General features: G+C 42.3%; 1 protein-coding gene across 1 annotated transcript in view; it reads right to left on the minus strand.

Annotated features, from left to right (window-relative positions):
* The window catches only part of HIRIP3 (HIRA interacting protein 3), an 87,777-nt gene that overhangs the window by 58,820 nt on the left and 10,747 nt on the right, over positions 1-18,210 (minus strand). The window contains exon 4 of the mRNA XM_069244119.1: positions 2,879-4,497. Within this exon, the coding sequence (XP_069100220.1) occupies positions 2,879-4,497 (1,619 nt within the window). The remainder of the gene's footprint in view (positions 1-2,878; positions 4,498-18,210) is intronic.

Below are 18,210 nucleotides of genomic sequence, written 5' to 3' on the forward strand. Positions count from 1 at the left end.
GGACAGGGCCGCTGTCCACAGCAGTTCTTCGTCCTTTTGGGAGCAGGGCAGTCCTCTGGAGCTTGTCAAAGGCCGCTTGACCCGCTGGATGCGTCCCTTATCTTTTGCAGGTTTTTTGAAGCAGGAGATAGACTGGTAGGGCTGGGGCCAAATCAGCTGTCGTCCTTCTCTGCTGGGGATTTCAGCTTAGCAGTCCTTCTTCTTGTCATGTGGCCAGGAATCTAGTGACTTGGGTTCAGGGAAGCCCTTAAATACAAGATTTAGGGGCGTTGCAGGGGTCAGAGGGCAGTAGACAATGCCTACTGTCCCTGAGGGTGGCTACACCCTCCTTGTGTCCACTCCCTTTGGGGAGGTGGGCACATTCCTATCCCTATTGTACCCTATCCTGCAAACTAAGATGGAGGACTCTGCAAGGTGGGGTGGGGGGGGGGGGGGGGGTCACTTCAGCTCGGGACACCTTAGGGGTGGACCCAGCTAAAGTGGTCACTCCTCCTTGTTTTTCTTAAGTTTCCCGCTGAACTGGCCGCCAAAAGTGGGGCTTTGTCAAGGGGGCGGGCATCTCCACTGGCTGGAGTGCCCTGGGCCACTGTAACATGAGGCCTGAGCCTTTGAGGCAGACAGCCATGTGTTACAGTTCCTGCAGGGGGAGGTGTGAAACACCTCCACCCAGAGCAGGCTTTGTTTCTGGCCTCAGAGAGCACAAAGGCCCTCAACCCATGGGTCAGAAACTTGGCTGCTAGTGGCAGGCTGGCACAGACCAGCCAGACCTACACTAGGGGATTGGTAAGATGCCCTCTGTGTGCATTTTTTATAAATCCCACACTGACATCACTGGGGGTTTATTGTGCTGAGAAGTTTGACACCAAACTTTCCAGTATTCAGTGAAACCATTATGGAACTGGAGAGTTCATAATGACAAATTCCCTGACCATATACGTAATATGGCCACACTGTACTTACACTATCTAAGAATGGACTTTGCCTGTGTGCATGAGCAATATGCCCCTACAGTGTGAGTTTTGTGGGCATGGCACCCTTAGGGTGTTGTCATGTGGACTTTCCATTTTCCTCCCCATCAACACACGCAATCTACAATGGCAATGTGCATATTTTTTTCTTGAGGGGTCCTTTAGGGTAGCATAACACATGCCGCAGCCCTTAGGGACCCTCCCTAGTCACAGCGCCCTTGGTACCACTGGTACCTTTTACAAGGGACTTATCTGTGTGCCAGAGGTGTGCCAATTGTGGAAACAATGGAACATTTTTAGGGAAAGAACACTGGTGCTCAGGCCTGGTTAGCAGGATCCCAGCACACACTCACTCAAGTCAGCATCAATATCTGGCACAAAGTCGGTGGGTGGGTTCGGGGGGCAGGGAGGCACGGGGGGTTGGAGGTAACTGCAACAATTGCCAGTTTCCTACAGGGTTATACCCACTTCCCACAGGAAATGGTCATATGGGGGAGTAGTGACCCCAATGGTCAGTAACCCACTGGCTAATACCCGACACACCCCTAACCCTCCTAAATTCAGTATTTAGGGGAGCCCCTGGCACTACAGAAGCAGATCCTGATGACCTAAGAAGACAAAGGACACTGAAGAGCCTCAAAAGCAGAAGAGGAGAAAAGCAGCAGCTGTCCTGGTACCAACCCAACTGGCCTGTCTGGCGCAGATTTTGACAAGAGACGCAAAGTCGACTAGTCCTACGGCTGTGACTCCAGAAACCCGGGAGGATTGCCTGCTTTCAATAAAGACTCATGACCACCTGTGAAAAACGGGCCAGTTCTCCAGTAAACTCCAAAAGAAGGCACTCCAAAGCCTCTGGAACAGCCAACCCCGACACCTGAAGTTACCACTGCACTCGTCGACAATCCAAGTTGAAGTGGACCACCAATGCCAACAAGGTTCCCTAGCCCTCCAGAGTACAAGTCCATTGTGGTTTCACACCTCCTGGACTCCCCGACGCCGCCTGCTGCCTCAGCACACAGCCCTACTCTACTGCAACAGCTCGGGTAAGGAAAACCCAACATCAAATGCCACCTCTGCACTAGTCATTCTTGATCCGAGGAGAAGACTATCAAAGGTGCCTACCTGTGCCTGAGCATCCTGATGCCTGAGCCCCGCTGTTGGTTCAGGGCAACTGGCCCCCTGGCAGCCTGCAGAGACCGATCTCCATTGAAACACATTGGGTACTCAATGCTATTTGGCACCCTGCTCCCGGCTGTCCCCATGCGACTGGTGGTGTACTGCTGGTGCTACCTTGGACATTTCCCACTACTCACCTTAACTCCTGGAAATTGGTCTTGTAAGTTACTGTGCTCTACCTGTTTGCAAAACTTGTTTTTCCTCCCATAGGATAACATTGCAGAACTCAGAAACTGCACTGTGTCCATTTTGAAAAGAATTCCTATTTTAAAAAAACATACTTACCTGAACAATTTTCCCTCGGATGCCTAAACATATATAAAGATACTTGCTATTTTCATAAATTGGAGTGGATCCCCTTTTTGAGTCGTGTGTCATTTATAGACTATTGGATTTGTGGATGTCTTGCACTCCTCTGTGTTAAGCCTAAGGCTGCTTGACCACACTGCCCCTAAATAGAGCACCTCGGAATTGCACAGCAAGCCCTATCCACTCACTGGGGAATCCCTGGACCACTTACACAGTATTTACATAGCACAAAGGGTCAGCTTCCTACAGGTGCCAAGAGAGAATCACACAAACCGAGAACAAAAGTATCCAACAACTCAGCTCAGTCATATACATCGACTATCGGACATTGGGGGAAGGCATGCCGTGTTTCTAGACATTGTCTCTGCTTTACAAATGGAGAGATGCATCTATTTATCTTTTTGAATAGCACACCATCGACATACCTTTCTTTGTTTCTTTCCTTTAGTTACTTTTGTATTGGCAACTTGCATCTTCCTAACATCCACCTGGTCATCATCGCTGCTGCTAGATGTTGCTGAGCCTCCATCATGGTGGTCTTTCTTAGGTTGGCTACTGTCTTTGGCTATACTGTTGCCATTGCTGCTGTCTGAATCATTGCTAGAATTTGGCCCAGGCACTTTGCCTACTTCTGCAGGTACTTTGGATGTGCCCTTTGTTGTCTGTACAGCCCCACTTTTTCCCTTGCTCGGCACTGGAGCCTCTTGTCCATTAGCCTCTTCCTCGGAGCTGTTGTCCATTCTAGATTTTGTGTCAGTTTTCGAAGGTGCTTCCCCTTTCATTTTCCTGCTGGTCAGGTCCTCTTCATCAGCACTTCCTGAACTAGCACTCTCTTCGGTTGAAGCTTTATGAGTGTCTTCTCCAGAGTCAGAGACTCTGCTTTTGGTGCTCATGTTATTCTCCAATATATTTTGCTTCACTGTTGGCATTGCCTCACCACTACTGGCCTTTCGCACCTTCTTTGCTTTTGGTTCTTCCTCCATTTCCTCACTACTATCCCTGGCAATTGATTTGGAGTGTGTTTTACTTGTCATTTCAAGTTTGTCAATGTTCTCATCTTCCTCATTGCTGCTTTGAGTCTTTCTTGGTTTGTGTAAAATCCCTCTTGGAGTTAAATTATTCTCAGACTTCTCTTCTGCGCTGCTCTCACCTCCACTTATAGCCTCTTGTCCTTTAGATACTCTCCCTTTTGAATTGCTGTGCATTTGTGGCACTGTCTGCTCTCTGCTATCATGGTCTTTCATCTTTTTGGCTTTTAGTGCCTTTGCCCTTGGGCCACTATGCTCTTTTGGCTCTTCTTCCTCTTCGTCACAACTGCTTGAAGACACCTTTTGTTGTGGTCTTCCTATCCACATTCCTTTATTGTTGGTGGCAACCTCCTCCTCACTTCCCTCACTTTCTGTTGTACACTTTCTTGCTTCTGAATGTGTTCCACTTTGGTACGTTTTATTTCTCTGCTTTGTCACTTCCTTGCTGCTTCCCTTTTTCTTCCTTCCTTCCAACTCCCCCTCTTCTTCACTGCTGTCATTAGAATGGTTAGCCTTTCTTGCTTTTGGTTGCTTTCCTCTTTGACTGGTTTCTTTTTTTGGCTCTTGCTCCTCCTCACTTCTCTCAGCCAATGCTGTATCCGAGGATCGCTTGTCTGTTCTGGAATCTGCAATAGTTATTTCATCTTCCTCCTTTTCAGAACTATTTTCAGTTAATCTTTTTTTCAGGGGCATTTTTCTTGGCTTTTTAAGTTTTCTTGGCTCTTCGGTCTCCTCACTTTCACTGCTACTCTCAGAATATCTTACTTTCAGTGTCCTTCCTTTCCTTGGAATTTCCTTCAATTTTGAATCTTCTTTCACCTTCCCTTTCAATTTCCCTATATTTGGAGCACCCCTTTCTTGTGATACTGTACCATTGGGAATATCTGCCTCTTTTCTGGAGCCAGAACTCTTGACCAACCCCTCTGATATTTCTTTGTCTGCCTCGTTTGCAGCTGGCAGTTTTACTGTGGTCTCCTTTAAGGTAGTCCTTGTATTCTCAGTATCAGAGTGTTCGTCTGTGAAACAAAATGCAAAGAAAAACATGAAACAATTATGTACTGCAGAGCAACACCTTCATTCAATATCAACAACAAAGCACAAGGGCAATCACGACAAAGAGGTACATAGACAAGGGACTAAGAGAAAAAAGAAAAATAGTAGGTAAAATGGATACAGAGAGTGAGATGACAGTGATAAAGAGAGGGTGATAAGCGATATACGGAGAAAAAAAGATTGAGAGAGTCGAGTAAAGAAAAAGGAAAAAGTCAGTAGTAAGCGAGAAGAATGGAAGAGGTAGAAGAAAGATGTCAGCATAAAGACTAGAGTGGAAAGTGACAGAAAGAAATGGAAAAAGATGGCTCATAAATGGGAATGAGAAAGACACCAACGAAAACAAGCATTTTCAATGCAACGGGTCTCGCATTTGTTCGAGTTAGAGCTATTAGCGTTGCAAAGCAACAAAAAAAAAAAACGCAGTACAATCGTGCTATGTAAAATGCAGCGCGATCGCGCTATGTGGAAAATAAACAGATAAAGTAGTCCGGACTCCAGGCTGAAAACATCAAGCCTCATTTTTGGTACTTTACCGGTGCTGTGTAGATGGGCTAAACACCGGAAAAGGCATGACGTATGCATGCCTTTCACAAATGAAAGCACGCGGATTTTAAAAGGCAAGCCCACGGACCAATGTAAGTGACTAACGTGCCATGGGTGTGGTTTCAAGACCAAAGAGAGATTACAGAATGGACGGAGCACTTTGTGCTCGCCCATAAAAAGGGGATTTGTGCAAGTTAATTAAGATAGTGAAAAGAGAAGTAAAGTACAAAGAGAAAGATAAAAACCTGAGCAAAGGAAGTAATGTACAAGAGAGTGAAATTGAGCCGCAATTAAAAAACAAAGAGGGTTGACAGGGATGGAAGCAGAGAACATATATAGAAAGGGGGAGGAAGAAGGTAAGAAGCCCACAAACAGAAAGCGAATGAGATGTAAAGTGAAATGTAAAGCTTTTAAGCAAGAGCACCCCAACAACTCTTTATGTCTAAGGGGCTTTATACTTAATATGGTCTCTAGAAAAATTCTAACCCACCACTTCACAAGCAAAGCTTCACTATTCTGGAAACAAGCTCACTCCTCCAAGCAATTCTTTCCAACAATTTTGAAAAACAAAAATACATGTTTATGGACATTCATGTGCAATTCGAGGCAGGCTAACAAAAACTCCACAACATTAAGGATGCCTTATTCCATTTGCTGTTTTTTCTGCAAAAGAGACAGATTATGGGGAGGCAAAAATCAAAACTATGTTTAATCCACCAATATAGATAAAGAACTCAGAGAAAGGAAGCTAAACATTTTCCGTGAATGAGATAGGAAAATGCTACATGAGCAAATACCAAAGAGAGAGAGTGTTTTTGAATTACAAAAGGAAACCAGAAGAGGAAAAAAAACACATACTCTTGCTACCAACAACAGAACAGTATTCTACAGAATGAATATGGGTGCTGCAAATCAATAAACAACTTATAAAGCATGGACCGAAATTCAATCTGTGACAATCTTATACAGAGGCTTCAATAGAGGAATTCAACCACTCACATTACATGAATTCTTATTCAACTATGCAATATAAAACTCTAATGTCAGAACTAGCTCAAGCTTTAAAATTGTAACAAAAAACGTTTTGGGGTATACCACAGTATTGTACAACCTCAGCATACAGGAAGCTATTGGAGTAAAAGCATTTTGAAGCAACGAGTAAAAATCATCATTAGGTTCAGAAAAACTCTTAAGTGTAAATTGGATTAGGATTTTGGGGTTCTAAGGGCACTAACAAGCAAACAGTTGGTTCCCGGGTTGTAAGGGCACAAAGAGCAGAATGCGTATTTGGTAAGGATAAAGCAAGTGAAGCACTAACCACAAACCCAACACGAGCAACACATATGGAGAATAATTTGAAGTCAAGCTTGAACGTTTATTGAAACAGGAGATCTCGAAGAGTTGGGCATGTCTCACATTGGAGAAATATACAGAAGTGGGGAGAGTACCTAGGGGTTTGAGGATTTTTACATTGCCTAATCAACCAGACATGAAACTGGAAATGCTTGAGGAATGGGGTGCTAATACCATGGAGTGCTCAAAAAACATGATGCGTATTATCATCAAATACGTGAAAAAGGATATTGAGCACATTTTGAAAAATATACAGGAAACAGAAGAAAAGATTATGCTACTCAACAAGGAAGAGGAGAAACAAACTGAGAACTACGATGGAAAAGAATTTGGAGAAATATGAAACTGTAATAGAAGAGCAAAAACAGAGAAAGTTCAGAAGAGATAAAATTGATTATGAAACTGACAGAATTCTAACATTTGCTAAAAGGTTTGATTTATTAAAGCAACAAACAAAGATGAGGGTTGAGAAGACGATTAGCTCCCCGGAGACATTTTTAAGTGAATCTGACGTGGAATTAAGTGAAGGAGAAGGAAAGCCTATAACTACTAAAAAAGTGACTTTTTTAGACAAAATGAAAATTATCTATTTGGATCAAAGGGCACCGAAAGGCAGAGGTCGACACGAGGAAGAGGGAGAAGGCTGGGAATAGAACAGGTAGACGTAGGAAAAAAAGGAGGGGACCTAGAAAAAACAAGAGGTTACCCATTAAGAAGCAAACAAAAGAATTAAAGGATCCAGTGGAATTGGAACAGGACGTAAACCTGATAGTCAATCTTTCTAACCATGAATTGACGCAAGAAGAAAGAACTCTTCTAAGTAGAGGTTTAACGTTCTGTCCTGAGAAATATTATGACTATGTGGAAACTAGAGTGGACCTATATAAATATGTGTGGAAATTAAAATTGGCAAAATGCTTCGCAAAAAGTGTGTTCAAGAAAGTTGTGAACAGTGATAGTGGCTCTACCAGCTCGAGTTTGATTATTCAGTAAACATCTGATATTAAGACTATGTTTGATTTGATGCATAATCTTGAAGATGATGAGCTTACGGAGACACAAATTTTGGAGGAATTGCAGATTAATACATCAGGACATTGTCGCACCGACTTCAAGCCAAAATCCAAATTCTGTCCGGTACTGTCACCAGGGAATAGGATGGACACATTCCATGACCTGGCGATTGATGAACTTGAGAAGATGACGAAGATCAAAAATAATAAAAGTGAGAATATTACTCTACGGGAACGCCAGGCACTCAAGGAACTTATGGAAAATAATAACTTTGAAATAAAGCCAGCTGATAAGGGTGGAAATATTGTGATCGTGGAGAAGCAACAGTACACGCAGGAGGCGTATCGACAACTAAATGATAAAAATCACTATTTGAAATTGCAAAGAAATCCCATAAATGAATTGATCAAGGAGTTGAACAATCATCTAGATCTATGGTACAAAGAGGGCTTGTTACATGATGGTGAAAGAGCGTTCCTGAAAAATAAGAACCCCACCCTCCCCACAATATATTTTCTCCCCAAGATACATAAAAGTTTGGAAAACCCGCCAGGACGTCCAATTGTTTCTAGTTGTGGAGCATTATATGAAAATGTTTCTACCTATGTGGATTACTTTTTGGCACAGTTAGTACAAAATCTAAGCTCCTATATTAAGAACACAGGGGACTTTCTGAGGATTCTTACATATATTGGATGGGAAGAGTGCTATAAATTTGTCACCATTGATGTGGTATCTCTTTATACATCTATTAATCATGAAATAGGATTGAAAGCAGTGCAGTATTTTTAACAACAACGTGACATTAGTCAATTGAAACATTCACAAATGCTATTGAAAATGATGAGACTTATGTCTGAACAACAATATATTCCTTTTCAATCAAATTTATGCCCAGATCCGCGGGACAGCAATGGGTATTCCCTTTTCACCTAGTTACGCCAACCTCACGATGGGTTGGTGGGAGAAACATGTAGCATGGGGAGGAAACAATGAAGAACTAGCGGAGAAGGCCATAATCTGGTTCAGATACATAGATGATCTTTTTATCATCTGGAATGGGACAGAAAAAGAATTCATGCAATACTTTGAAAAATTGAATCAAAATGATATGGGCCTACAATTTACATATAACATGAGTGACAAGTGCGTCCAATTTTTGGACGTGGCGGTATACGTAGAAAACAATCGAATTGAGACGACCCTATTTTGGAAAGAAACATCTACTAATAGTATCCTGCATGGGGATAGTTTCCATCCAATACCACTTAAAAAGGAGCATTCCCTATGGAGAATTCATTAGGATGAAACGGAATTGCTCTACGGAGCAAGAAATGGACCAAAAGTTCACTGAGACGAAACAGAGATTTCTTCAGAGAAAGTATAAAAACAAAGACATTAGATCTGGGGAATTGAAAGCAAGAGCTCGAACTAGAGAGGAGATATTGAATAAACCTACGAAGGCTAAATCTCAGGAAGATTCAACCATAAGACTTATAATGATATACAGCAAGGAGAGCCATTTGATCTCGAAAATCTTGAACAAATATTGGGATGTCATAAAAAAAGGACCCGGATGTGGGTAAACTGGAGGGTAATAAACCATTGATTACCTACAAAAAAGTTCCGTCTGCAAGATCTCTTGGTTAATAGCCATTTTCAGCTTAAAATGCAACCTAACTGGCTCTCAATCCAAACGACTGGCTTTGTGTGCTGCGACAAATGCAAAGCATGCCGCATAGGATTAACATGAAGGAGTTTGAGGATTTTGGTGGTAATAAGGTGACAATTAACAAAAGAATCAGATGTAACTCCAACTATGTGGTATATATAATTCAATGTATATGTGGTCTACGCTATGTGGGTAGTACAATCTGTCCCTTAAAAAAAAACGCATTTTAGAACACATCAGAGCGGTTCAAAATAAGGATCAAACTTATGCCATTGCTAAACACTTAATGACTCATGATGGAGCTACCTGGACAGACATGAGATTTTTTGGAATTGCAAGTGTTCAGAGCAATGAGAGAGGAGGAAATAGAGAGTTGAAACAGACGTTTGGAGTCATGTTTTATAATACAGCTAAGAACTAAGAGTCCGAGGGGGTCTCAATGGGGATGAGGAATTACATTTTCATCTATGAGTTTAGGAGGAATTATGTCTGCCTTAATAGTTCTCATGTAAACATATTGATCAAGGTCATGACTAGTGTACTTACAGTACTACATTAATGGGAAATTTGTATATCAATAAGGAGACCTATGTTATAACATAGTAATTTGTGATAAGTGAATGTTAAGTTCACATGTAAATGTATCTGTAAGTAGGATTATAGCAATGAGAGAAACTACTTTATGGGATATCAAAAAGGGACATAAATGAAAAAAGTTCCCCCACTTTGAATTGATTCAGATGGAGATGTGATCAACACTTTGAATTTTGATGGTTTTTGCACGTATGGAGGTGTAATTTTGTACAATTCTGTATATTTATGGTGATGGAATCCAGTTGTTTTTAACTTCAAAAGTAATTTTATTTTTAATAGACTACATCTCCCATAATGAATTGGTAAAGGTAGTAGGAGAAACACTATAAATAAGAGACATGGAAAAGAGACTAAGTTACTGTGATCAAGACCAGTAGGTCGAAACGCTTCGGTGGTGATGGATGGTGACTTTTTTTTACTGCAATAAAGAAAAGAGAAAATTCTTCCTTCTGGAGTGCAGTGGTGCAGTTGTTATTAACTGTTTGTTTTGGAAAATATTACTGAGCCAAGTGGGATCTGCCATTTCTAATGAATAATAAATAAAGAAAAAATGGTGCAAGCGTCATTCCCACGATGCCTGCCAGCACCAGAGGAATCACACATCGGCATTGGCGAAAACATAATGAAAACCAATGGGTCAACAAGGTGAAACCCAGTTCCATGCTTCTTTCAGCCACTTCTAAACAAATTCTCTCTTTACAATTTATCTAGAATATTATCAGCAATAAAAAACTTCCAATTTGTTCACTATTTCATCCTATGCCCTGGACATGCATTCAATATTAACTAATTTCTGTATTTTCAGTGAACTGGTTTTCCTTTGCATAGTCAAGTCTAACTAGGGCATTGTCTTTTACAGACATTAGTTTACTGAAGCTAAACAATAAAGGTCATCCACCACAATGTACATTTACTGTTCCAAGATGGTGGACTTCATGTGGTGGCAGATGGAGAAACAGTTTAGGAGCAACAGGAGGGTTTCTTAAAAATTAAGAAAAGACAGACACACTGGGGTGGAATAGCAATGGAATAGCTATTGGGGGGGTGAGGGGGCAAGATGGAGAGCAGGCTGGACAAAGAATGACTAAGAAGGAAAGCCATAAAACAACAAGTAGTTAAACGAGATAGACAGGAAAGGCTGACCCAAAGCCCACTGTGTATATATATTTCTATGTATAAGAGAAAATAGGTCTTAGAGAACAAATAAAGTTGTCTGTAGGCAAAACATCAAAAGATTTCATTAGAAATGGTCCAAAGCAAACCTTAATCCTTTGTATTTCTGCAGTAAATATCTACTATTCTCATTCTGTGGCCTTAGCCAGGAGATTGAGGTACATCATTAAGCGGGCTCCTTTCCATTAATAAAAGACGTGGATCATTGTGATAAGTTCGTGCCAATAGCCGTAGGTATGCAAGGTAATGTAATTATTTTCTGAACTTCAAGATCCTCAGGATTGGAAGCATTAACCACAGCACTCAAAATACATAATGACGCCACATAAAATGGCACATTTTGCAATGATACTCGCAAGGAGAGGTCCACCTTCACTGATGCGGAAGGTGCAGATGAGAAAACACTGAGTAGGTTATTTTTGCCTTTCTGGCTATATGAAAGAACTAAAGGCTTTTGAATAATTTCTGCTGAGGCGACTAAAGAAAACCTCATGAAACATTTGATACAACTGGACATTAGTATTTATGAACTTTGAGCTTATTTCTGTTTTTTAAAATGTAACTTCTTAGTGTGTGAGTTAGTCTGCTTCTACAAGGAGGAATAGTAGGCTGAATATTGATGCATTTGCAGAAAAGAGAGTGCACTCACTGACAGCTGACTTAGGGAAGAGAACACATCATAAGTTACTTACTTAACAAGTGATGCGGTATGAGGAAATTATCCATTTTTGTAAAATTGGCTTTTTAAGTTATCTGTGTTTGTCTTGAGGCTACCCTTCATGGTGACCTTTCATGGTCATAGGTTTGAGCAGAACTTCACAGCTCTCAAAAAAGTATGCATAAATTTTCACTTGCACTAGAAACAGCAAAATTATTCCTACATGTCCTGTGTTTTGTCCTACTCACTACTTTTGAGATGTTATCACCGCAGGACAGGTGATAAGAAACATGGAGAAATGCTGGGAGGTTATGCCAAACACACACTGGGTGCAAAGGTATAACTTATCAACATCTTTTCTGTCTTTTGATCCATTCTCAAAACTGAGAAGACCTGGGTATGGGATTCATGTCATGCTAAGATCCATGAAGTCACACCAGTTGTGCTTGTATATTGAGGGGTGTAATTATCTATCTTGCTGGGAGTGAGTAAGTGGCGTTCATTTGTTTTGGGGTTTTTTAAACTCTCCTTGGGTACGTATGTCTTGGCATTTGTAGCATGCGGGCAGTGGGAGAAAAGGGTGGTGTTCCCCGGAGGCCACTTATGTTGCTCATATATGCAGGCACAGGGAGCTGTATAACTGTTGCTCATATTCAACCTCTCTTTTTCCGCATCTGCCTTCTACGATTCAATGTGAAGCCTGATTTTCTTTTTTTTGTGCTACTTAGGTGCTGCAGTTATGGGCAAGCAAAGTTAGAAGAGCCATTATGTGAAGGGCTGTACTTCGCACAGCTCATTCCTCTCCTAAAAGGAAGGCAAAGAGGTCAGGCGAACATTCTGAAGAAGTATCTGAAGACAAAATTTGAAGGATATGACAAATGTTACTTGCCTGTAACAACTGGTCTGTAGATTGTAAGTTCACATGCTCTTCATGCGACTGACTACAAGTTTTTTTTTTAAATAGTCTCCGGTCGCATGATATCTTAAGACTCCTCAATTAGCCGCAATGCACAAGGACTCCAATTTCTGATTATTTTCCCACAATGGGTAAATAATGGAAGTGGATTGTAGCAAAGGAGAACAAGAGATGTGTACTGTGACCAACTATTCAGTAGGAAAACATCTTTGATCATGGCTGGCTCCCAGGGAAGTGAGAGCACACAATCTACAACACTACCATCTATAAACAGATGGTTACAGGGTTAATAAATATGTTTTCATTGGTAGTTGGTGCTGCTGTAGATAGCAAACTCTGCACAGACTGAAAAAAAAGTAAAGTGGGTAGTGCACAAATGAAGTAGATGTTTGGAATAAACTTCTCGAAACTGTTTGCTAAACTAAAGGTTCCAGATGGACTCAAATGTCCACACTGTAGTGCTTACTGAACATGTACGGAGTTGACCATGTAGAAGCTTTGCAAAAACTGCTATTGGTTCCCAAACAAGGACACAGATGCGCTCTTCTTTCTAGTGGAATGTGGCCTCAGCACTGAACAGTGTGCACTCCGCTTTAGCAAAACATGTCTGAATACACTCAACTATTCATCAGGCAATATCACCCTTAGAAATCAGGTTTCCTACGTGAGCCTGACAAAAGCAGCAAACAGTGTCTGCATGTTGAAGATTGATTAAGTCCTCTCAGGACAGTAGGCTGTTTTGAAGTGTAATGTGTGTACTGTCTTTTGTACCACTGTCTCAGGGCGTGGAAACAAAACCGGCAACTCACGGTTTGCTTTGGCATGGGACGGAGAAACCACCTTTGGAAGAAATCTTTGCTTTGTCCTAAATAAAAGTTTCCTCTACTGTGAGATCTTGCAACTAAAACGGTTGCCTTACATGATAGGGACTGCATGTCACAAGAACAAAGTGGCTTAAAAGGACATTCATGTCTTTTATCAGCTCAACATTTCTGTATCAGGTAGGGGCCTCTGCAGCTTTAGGAAAAAGAGCGCACTCTATAAAAGCTTTCAGAACAGGTATTTTTAACAAAGATGTGGTCTCTATTCTGCATCTATTTAGCCACAGCAGCTAAATGCAACAGGACAGAAATATATTCTCATCCAGCAGGTAACAACAGATATCCTATACAAACGGCATTAGAGGTTCTACCCGTTTAGTTGAACGGTAATGGACAAATCAGTTCCACTTGGCTGCACAGCACACCAGCGTAAAGAACTTGAGTGCCTCACTTAAAAAATTTGCATACAGTCCTGAAGATGGTTTAAGTAACCAAACTCTAAGACCTCCGGTGTCAAATAGGTAGGTTAATTTGTCTACTGTTTGGATGTCTGAGCTGCTTTTGATGCAGACTCAGAAGGCTTGGCCTGATGGGTAACTTTCTTTCTAATAAACAGTGATTTCTAGCAAAACTGAATAATCGCAGCTGCCTCGCAAACGCTGGAGTGAACAAAATGAGAGTATTGGGTGTCGGCCTCATTTTCCTCACTATGAATGGAATCAGGGGCAGTACAAGAAACACCCAGGCAGATGTTCCTGACCAATTCATCAATGCTGCATTACTCATGGATTGCGGTTGTGTGTACCTGCAGGTGAAGATTGGCCATTAAGGGCCTCATTACGACCCTGGCGGCCGGGCCCTCCACTATACCGCCAGGCTTTCACCTGGCGGTCATAATCCCCAGCGCAGTGTGCAAGCGCCGCTGCCCTGGGGATTAGGAGTCCCCAACCGCCAGCCTGTCCACAGCGGTAAACACCGCCATGGAAAGGCTGGCAGTAAGGGGGACTTGGAGGGCCCCTCAGGCACAGCCCCGTCGCGCATTTCAGTACCCGAAATTCGGGCAGTGAAATGCGCGACGGGTGCTACTGCACCTGCTGCACATCACCATTGCCGCCGGCTCTATTACGAGCCAGCTGCAATGTTGATGGGACTTTTCCACTGGGCCAGCGGACGGTAGCACTGTTACCGTCCGCTGGCCCAGCGGAAAAGTCCAAATAGGGAGCCAGATATATCACCAGCACTGGCGGTATACTGGCGCCCGCAGCTTTGGCGGTCTTTCACAAAGACCGCCAAAGTTGTAATGAGGCCCTAAGTGTTTTGGAAGCAGCAAACAGATCGACTATGGTTGAACCTTATCCCACCAGTGCCCTGACTGATGCGCCCTACAACAGGCAACACCCACTTTTCTAAGGCTATTTTCTTCCACTGTGGAAGGAATAACTCTATTCTCCCCTCAACAGGCGTTGCATGATCAAGGGACAGAGGACAAGTCACTGTCTGGAGCCTGACGAGTCCTTTCCTGAGCCATCCCGCCCTTTCCTTGATCACTGCCTCTAAATCATTCCCTTTGAAAGGTCTACTGAGCCAGACTCTCCTGGTAAGAATGCTGTTGCTGATATGTTGGTACATCGGTGTTCACACTCACTCTTGTTTGTTGACACTGAAACACATATTTAGATGGTTGTGCCTGCACTGTGCTCATGGCTTTAGCTTTAAATGTATATTTTTTAATCTTCTCCAGCACGGAGACAGTTTAAGGGCTAAAGTCATGTACCCTATTCAAAAGAGGCATTGATGAGATGCTGCCGCATTTCTGTTAGGAATCCTGACACTGTAGGGCATGCAACTTCTCTAGATGCAGCGTTGGCTTCATCTAATGCACAATAAATGTTGAGATAATCTTACTATCTTGTGCCAACTGCCCGCCCCTCTTTCTGCAGGTCTCTTGAAGGTGCTTGACAAGCTGTTCCATCTCTTCCTAATGGCACTGATCCACCTTGAGAGAAGCCCCACAGAGTGTGCAATGCACCAGTGTTGCCACCCTACCTGCGGATGTTTTCGTGCAGCTTAAATTTTTTCTGCGTTCCTTATTCATCCCATTCCAAAAGATCATATATAAGCAGTGTGCACGACCAAAGAATCTGGAAGTACATGACCACAAATGTAGAGAGGGTCTTCTGAAGCAGTTTTGTATTTTTCTTCTCCGCTCTAGTGTGACAACTTTGGTTTTCTGCTGTACATCTTGTCATGCTTTTCAGCACTGGTATCAACTGCATTGACCTCTTAGCCTTTAACAGAATCTCAACAAGAAAGTCCTTCATTTACTCAATAACATACACTTTTACTTTATGGTGAACAGTCACCCTTTGAAATATTGCTTGGCATAGTGGTATCATCTTGAGGAAAGCTTTGACTGGGTATAGTTCTAACCCGGAGTGGCCCTTAGAATCGGTGCTGTGGTCTAACTTTAGGTCATCATCTTCATGCAATGGTAGTGGGTCATAGTAAGGGTTTTGGGTGTCAAATTGATTATCCTCAGTCAGAAATTATGTGACTCCTGTGGTTAGGGCAACCTACCTGGAAACTGTGGTGGCAGTAGCAAATAGTGTAATATCAAAGGTGATAGACTAGTTGGTGGCCTCTTACTCTTCTTAGAACAAAGGATGTCACCAGCTATTTTTAAATGTTCTCATTAGGCAAGACTCCCCTTTTTCAGGGGAGTTGGAACAGGCTCCTGTGTTGGGAAGGGGGGGTAGGGGGGCTTGCTAAGATCCTCCCTTATTTGGATGTAAATGAATATCCGGCTGCCCTTCTGGAACCTCTGGGAGTGAAAACAGCAGAACAGATTCACACAAGGACAAGCCCACCATCTAGGGTGCTTTGCTTTTAACACCAATTTTAGTACCAACTGTGTTTGATCAATGCTTTGGGGCTTGTTTGCAGTCTTTTTGGTCTTTGCTCACAGCCTTTAGTCCTAGGCTTCTCCAGAGGTAGAGGCTGGATCTCTGCTATGAGCAGACTCGGTGACATTGCATGATGTGAAAGTAGAAGCCTAGGTTGCGTTTTGGGGGGGTCGAAGCTTGGTTCCATCTGGAGGGACTCAGTCTCAGTGTGAGACTAGTTTGAAGGCTGAAACCAGAAGGGTCGGTCCTCTTGGGGCAGTCTTTGTCACATAGTTAACCACCTGAATGGCCTGCCTCCTCTTCGTCAGAGCCCTCCAAAAAATGATGTTATGGTTTTCCTCAGTCTGTCCCAGTGGGACATCAGAATGGCCTTGCAGCTCGGAGTCATTTCTTCAAGGTCCTCGACACATAACACTGGCTCTGCGGTGTCTTATTGGATGCATGTTACAATGTCTACAATGACCCGCTCTCTTTAAGCAAACAGTCTTGTTTTTTAATGCATTACAGCCAGAGCAGGTTGCTTCCTCGTGGTTTGGAGGCAAACACTAGTTGCAGATTAGTTGATGGTCTGATCACAGAAATTTTGCGTTACATTTAGGTAAGAACTAGAAGGATGTGATTTCCATAACCCACCCAAGTCATTCTCATGCAAACTGGTGCACAGGAATATCAAATATTCCACAATATTTGGAATGCAGACTAGTAGTCACATCCATCACCAGTAGTTTTCCCTCCATCTGTGTATGGAAAGGAGTTGTTACTTTTGCACTTGTGGGGAAATGAGGCCATTACACCTGACATGCCCCCCTTATTTGGTTTAATCTTGACATAGGTTCCTACCAATAGAACTATTAAACATTTTCTTGTTTGGGACCTCTAGCCAATTTTAACTTCACACAACCCAGTCCTCTTTTTCACTTTATCCCCTTTGGTAAAAACAATCAAAAGATCTCCGACAAACAGTCCTATTGGGGGCCTGTCAGGCATTGCAGTGCCAGTCTGACTAGGTGCAATGCGGAATGATGAAGTATGTCACCTATGGGTCACTGAGGGCAATTGCTCTTAATTAACTCCTATTTTGACTTGTGTCTCCACACCTACTTGGTTGGGTGGAGTCATTTTCTGAACAGTGTACTTTTTCTCTTACATCACCATGTTGTGGATGCAATCCTAAGAGAATGGAAGAAGCAAAACTCAATGTTCCGAGGTTGATGATGAGACTGTATCAAACTGACGATACAGATTAGACTATTACAGAATTTGTGTCAGCTGACTCACAGGTGGCTAGCGTATTCGGAAGTACTTTAATATTTAAGGAGATCATTTTGAAAGGCCATGCAGATAAGAAATTTGACTCTGCATTAAAGAAAGTGTGTCCTGGATCTTATCTAGCTAAAAGGCAGTCTCTCCTCTTTGACTATAAAGAACTGTTTAAGGCTATTCAAGAAAGCTCAGTGCTCGTCCTTGTCAGAGGCTTGTGGAGACAGTTAAATTACTTAGCCGACATTTTCTTCAAATATGCAGCACAAAGAAGCCTCTTTTTGAAGGACTAGCAGGCAAGCTTTCCTGAATATTTTGTGGACTAAATAAATAGGCCCAACCACCAGCAACACAAACCCTTTGCCTGCCAGTTTGCAGTACCACAGTATGGATCTATGAAAGAGGGATGTTCCACAATAAGGTAAAGTTAACGTTCCAGTGTATAGGTTGTGCAGAGACGGGTATGTGATTTATTAATGCAAAGGCTTTACTATTAGGGCAAGCACCTCAAAGAAATGTGGTGAGCTTATTCAGATTGTATTATGAAAGATGATTCCATAAAAAAAACTTTGGAAAATGTATTTAAAAGTAAACAGGGTTGGACCAATCAAACATTTGCTACACCTTGCTTTGGAGTGCTATACCATGCTATACCTTGGATTTAATTACATTCCTTGCAACCGCCCATTTTTCTCATACCCACACAAAGAGTAAATGGGCATACTCAGCACATAAGGGTACGAGGCATTATATAAATCTGGACAGTTGT

The sequence above is a fragment of the Pleurodeles waltl genome, chromosome 7 (genome assembly GCF_031143425.1).
Source record: "Pleurodeles waltl isolate 20211129_DDA chromosome 7, aPleWal1.hap1.20221129, whole genome shotgun sequence".
Classification (NCBI taxonomy): domain Eukaryota; kingdom Metazoa; phylum Chordata; class Amphibia; order Caudata; family Salamandridae; genus Pleurodeles; species Pleurodeles waltl.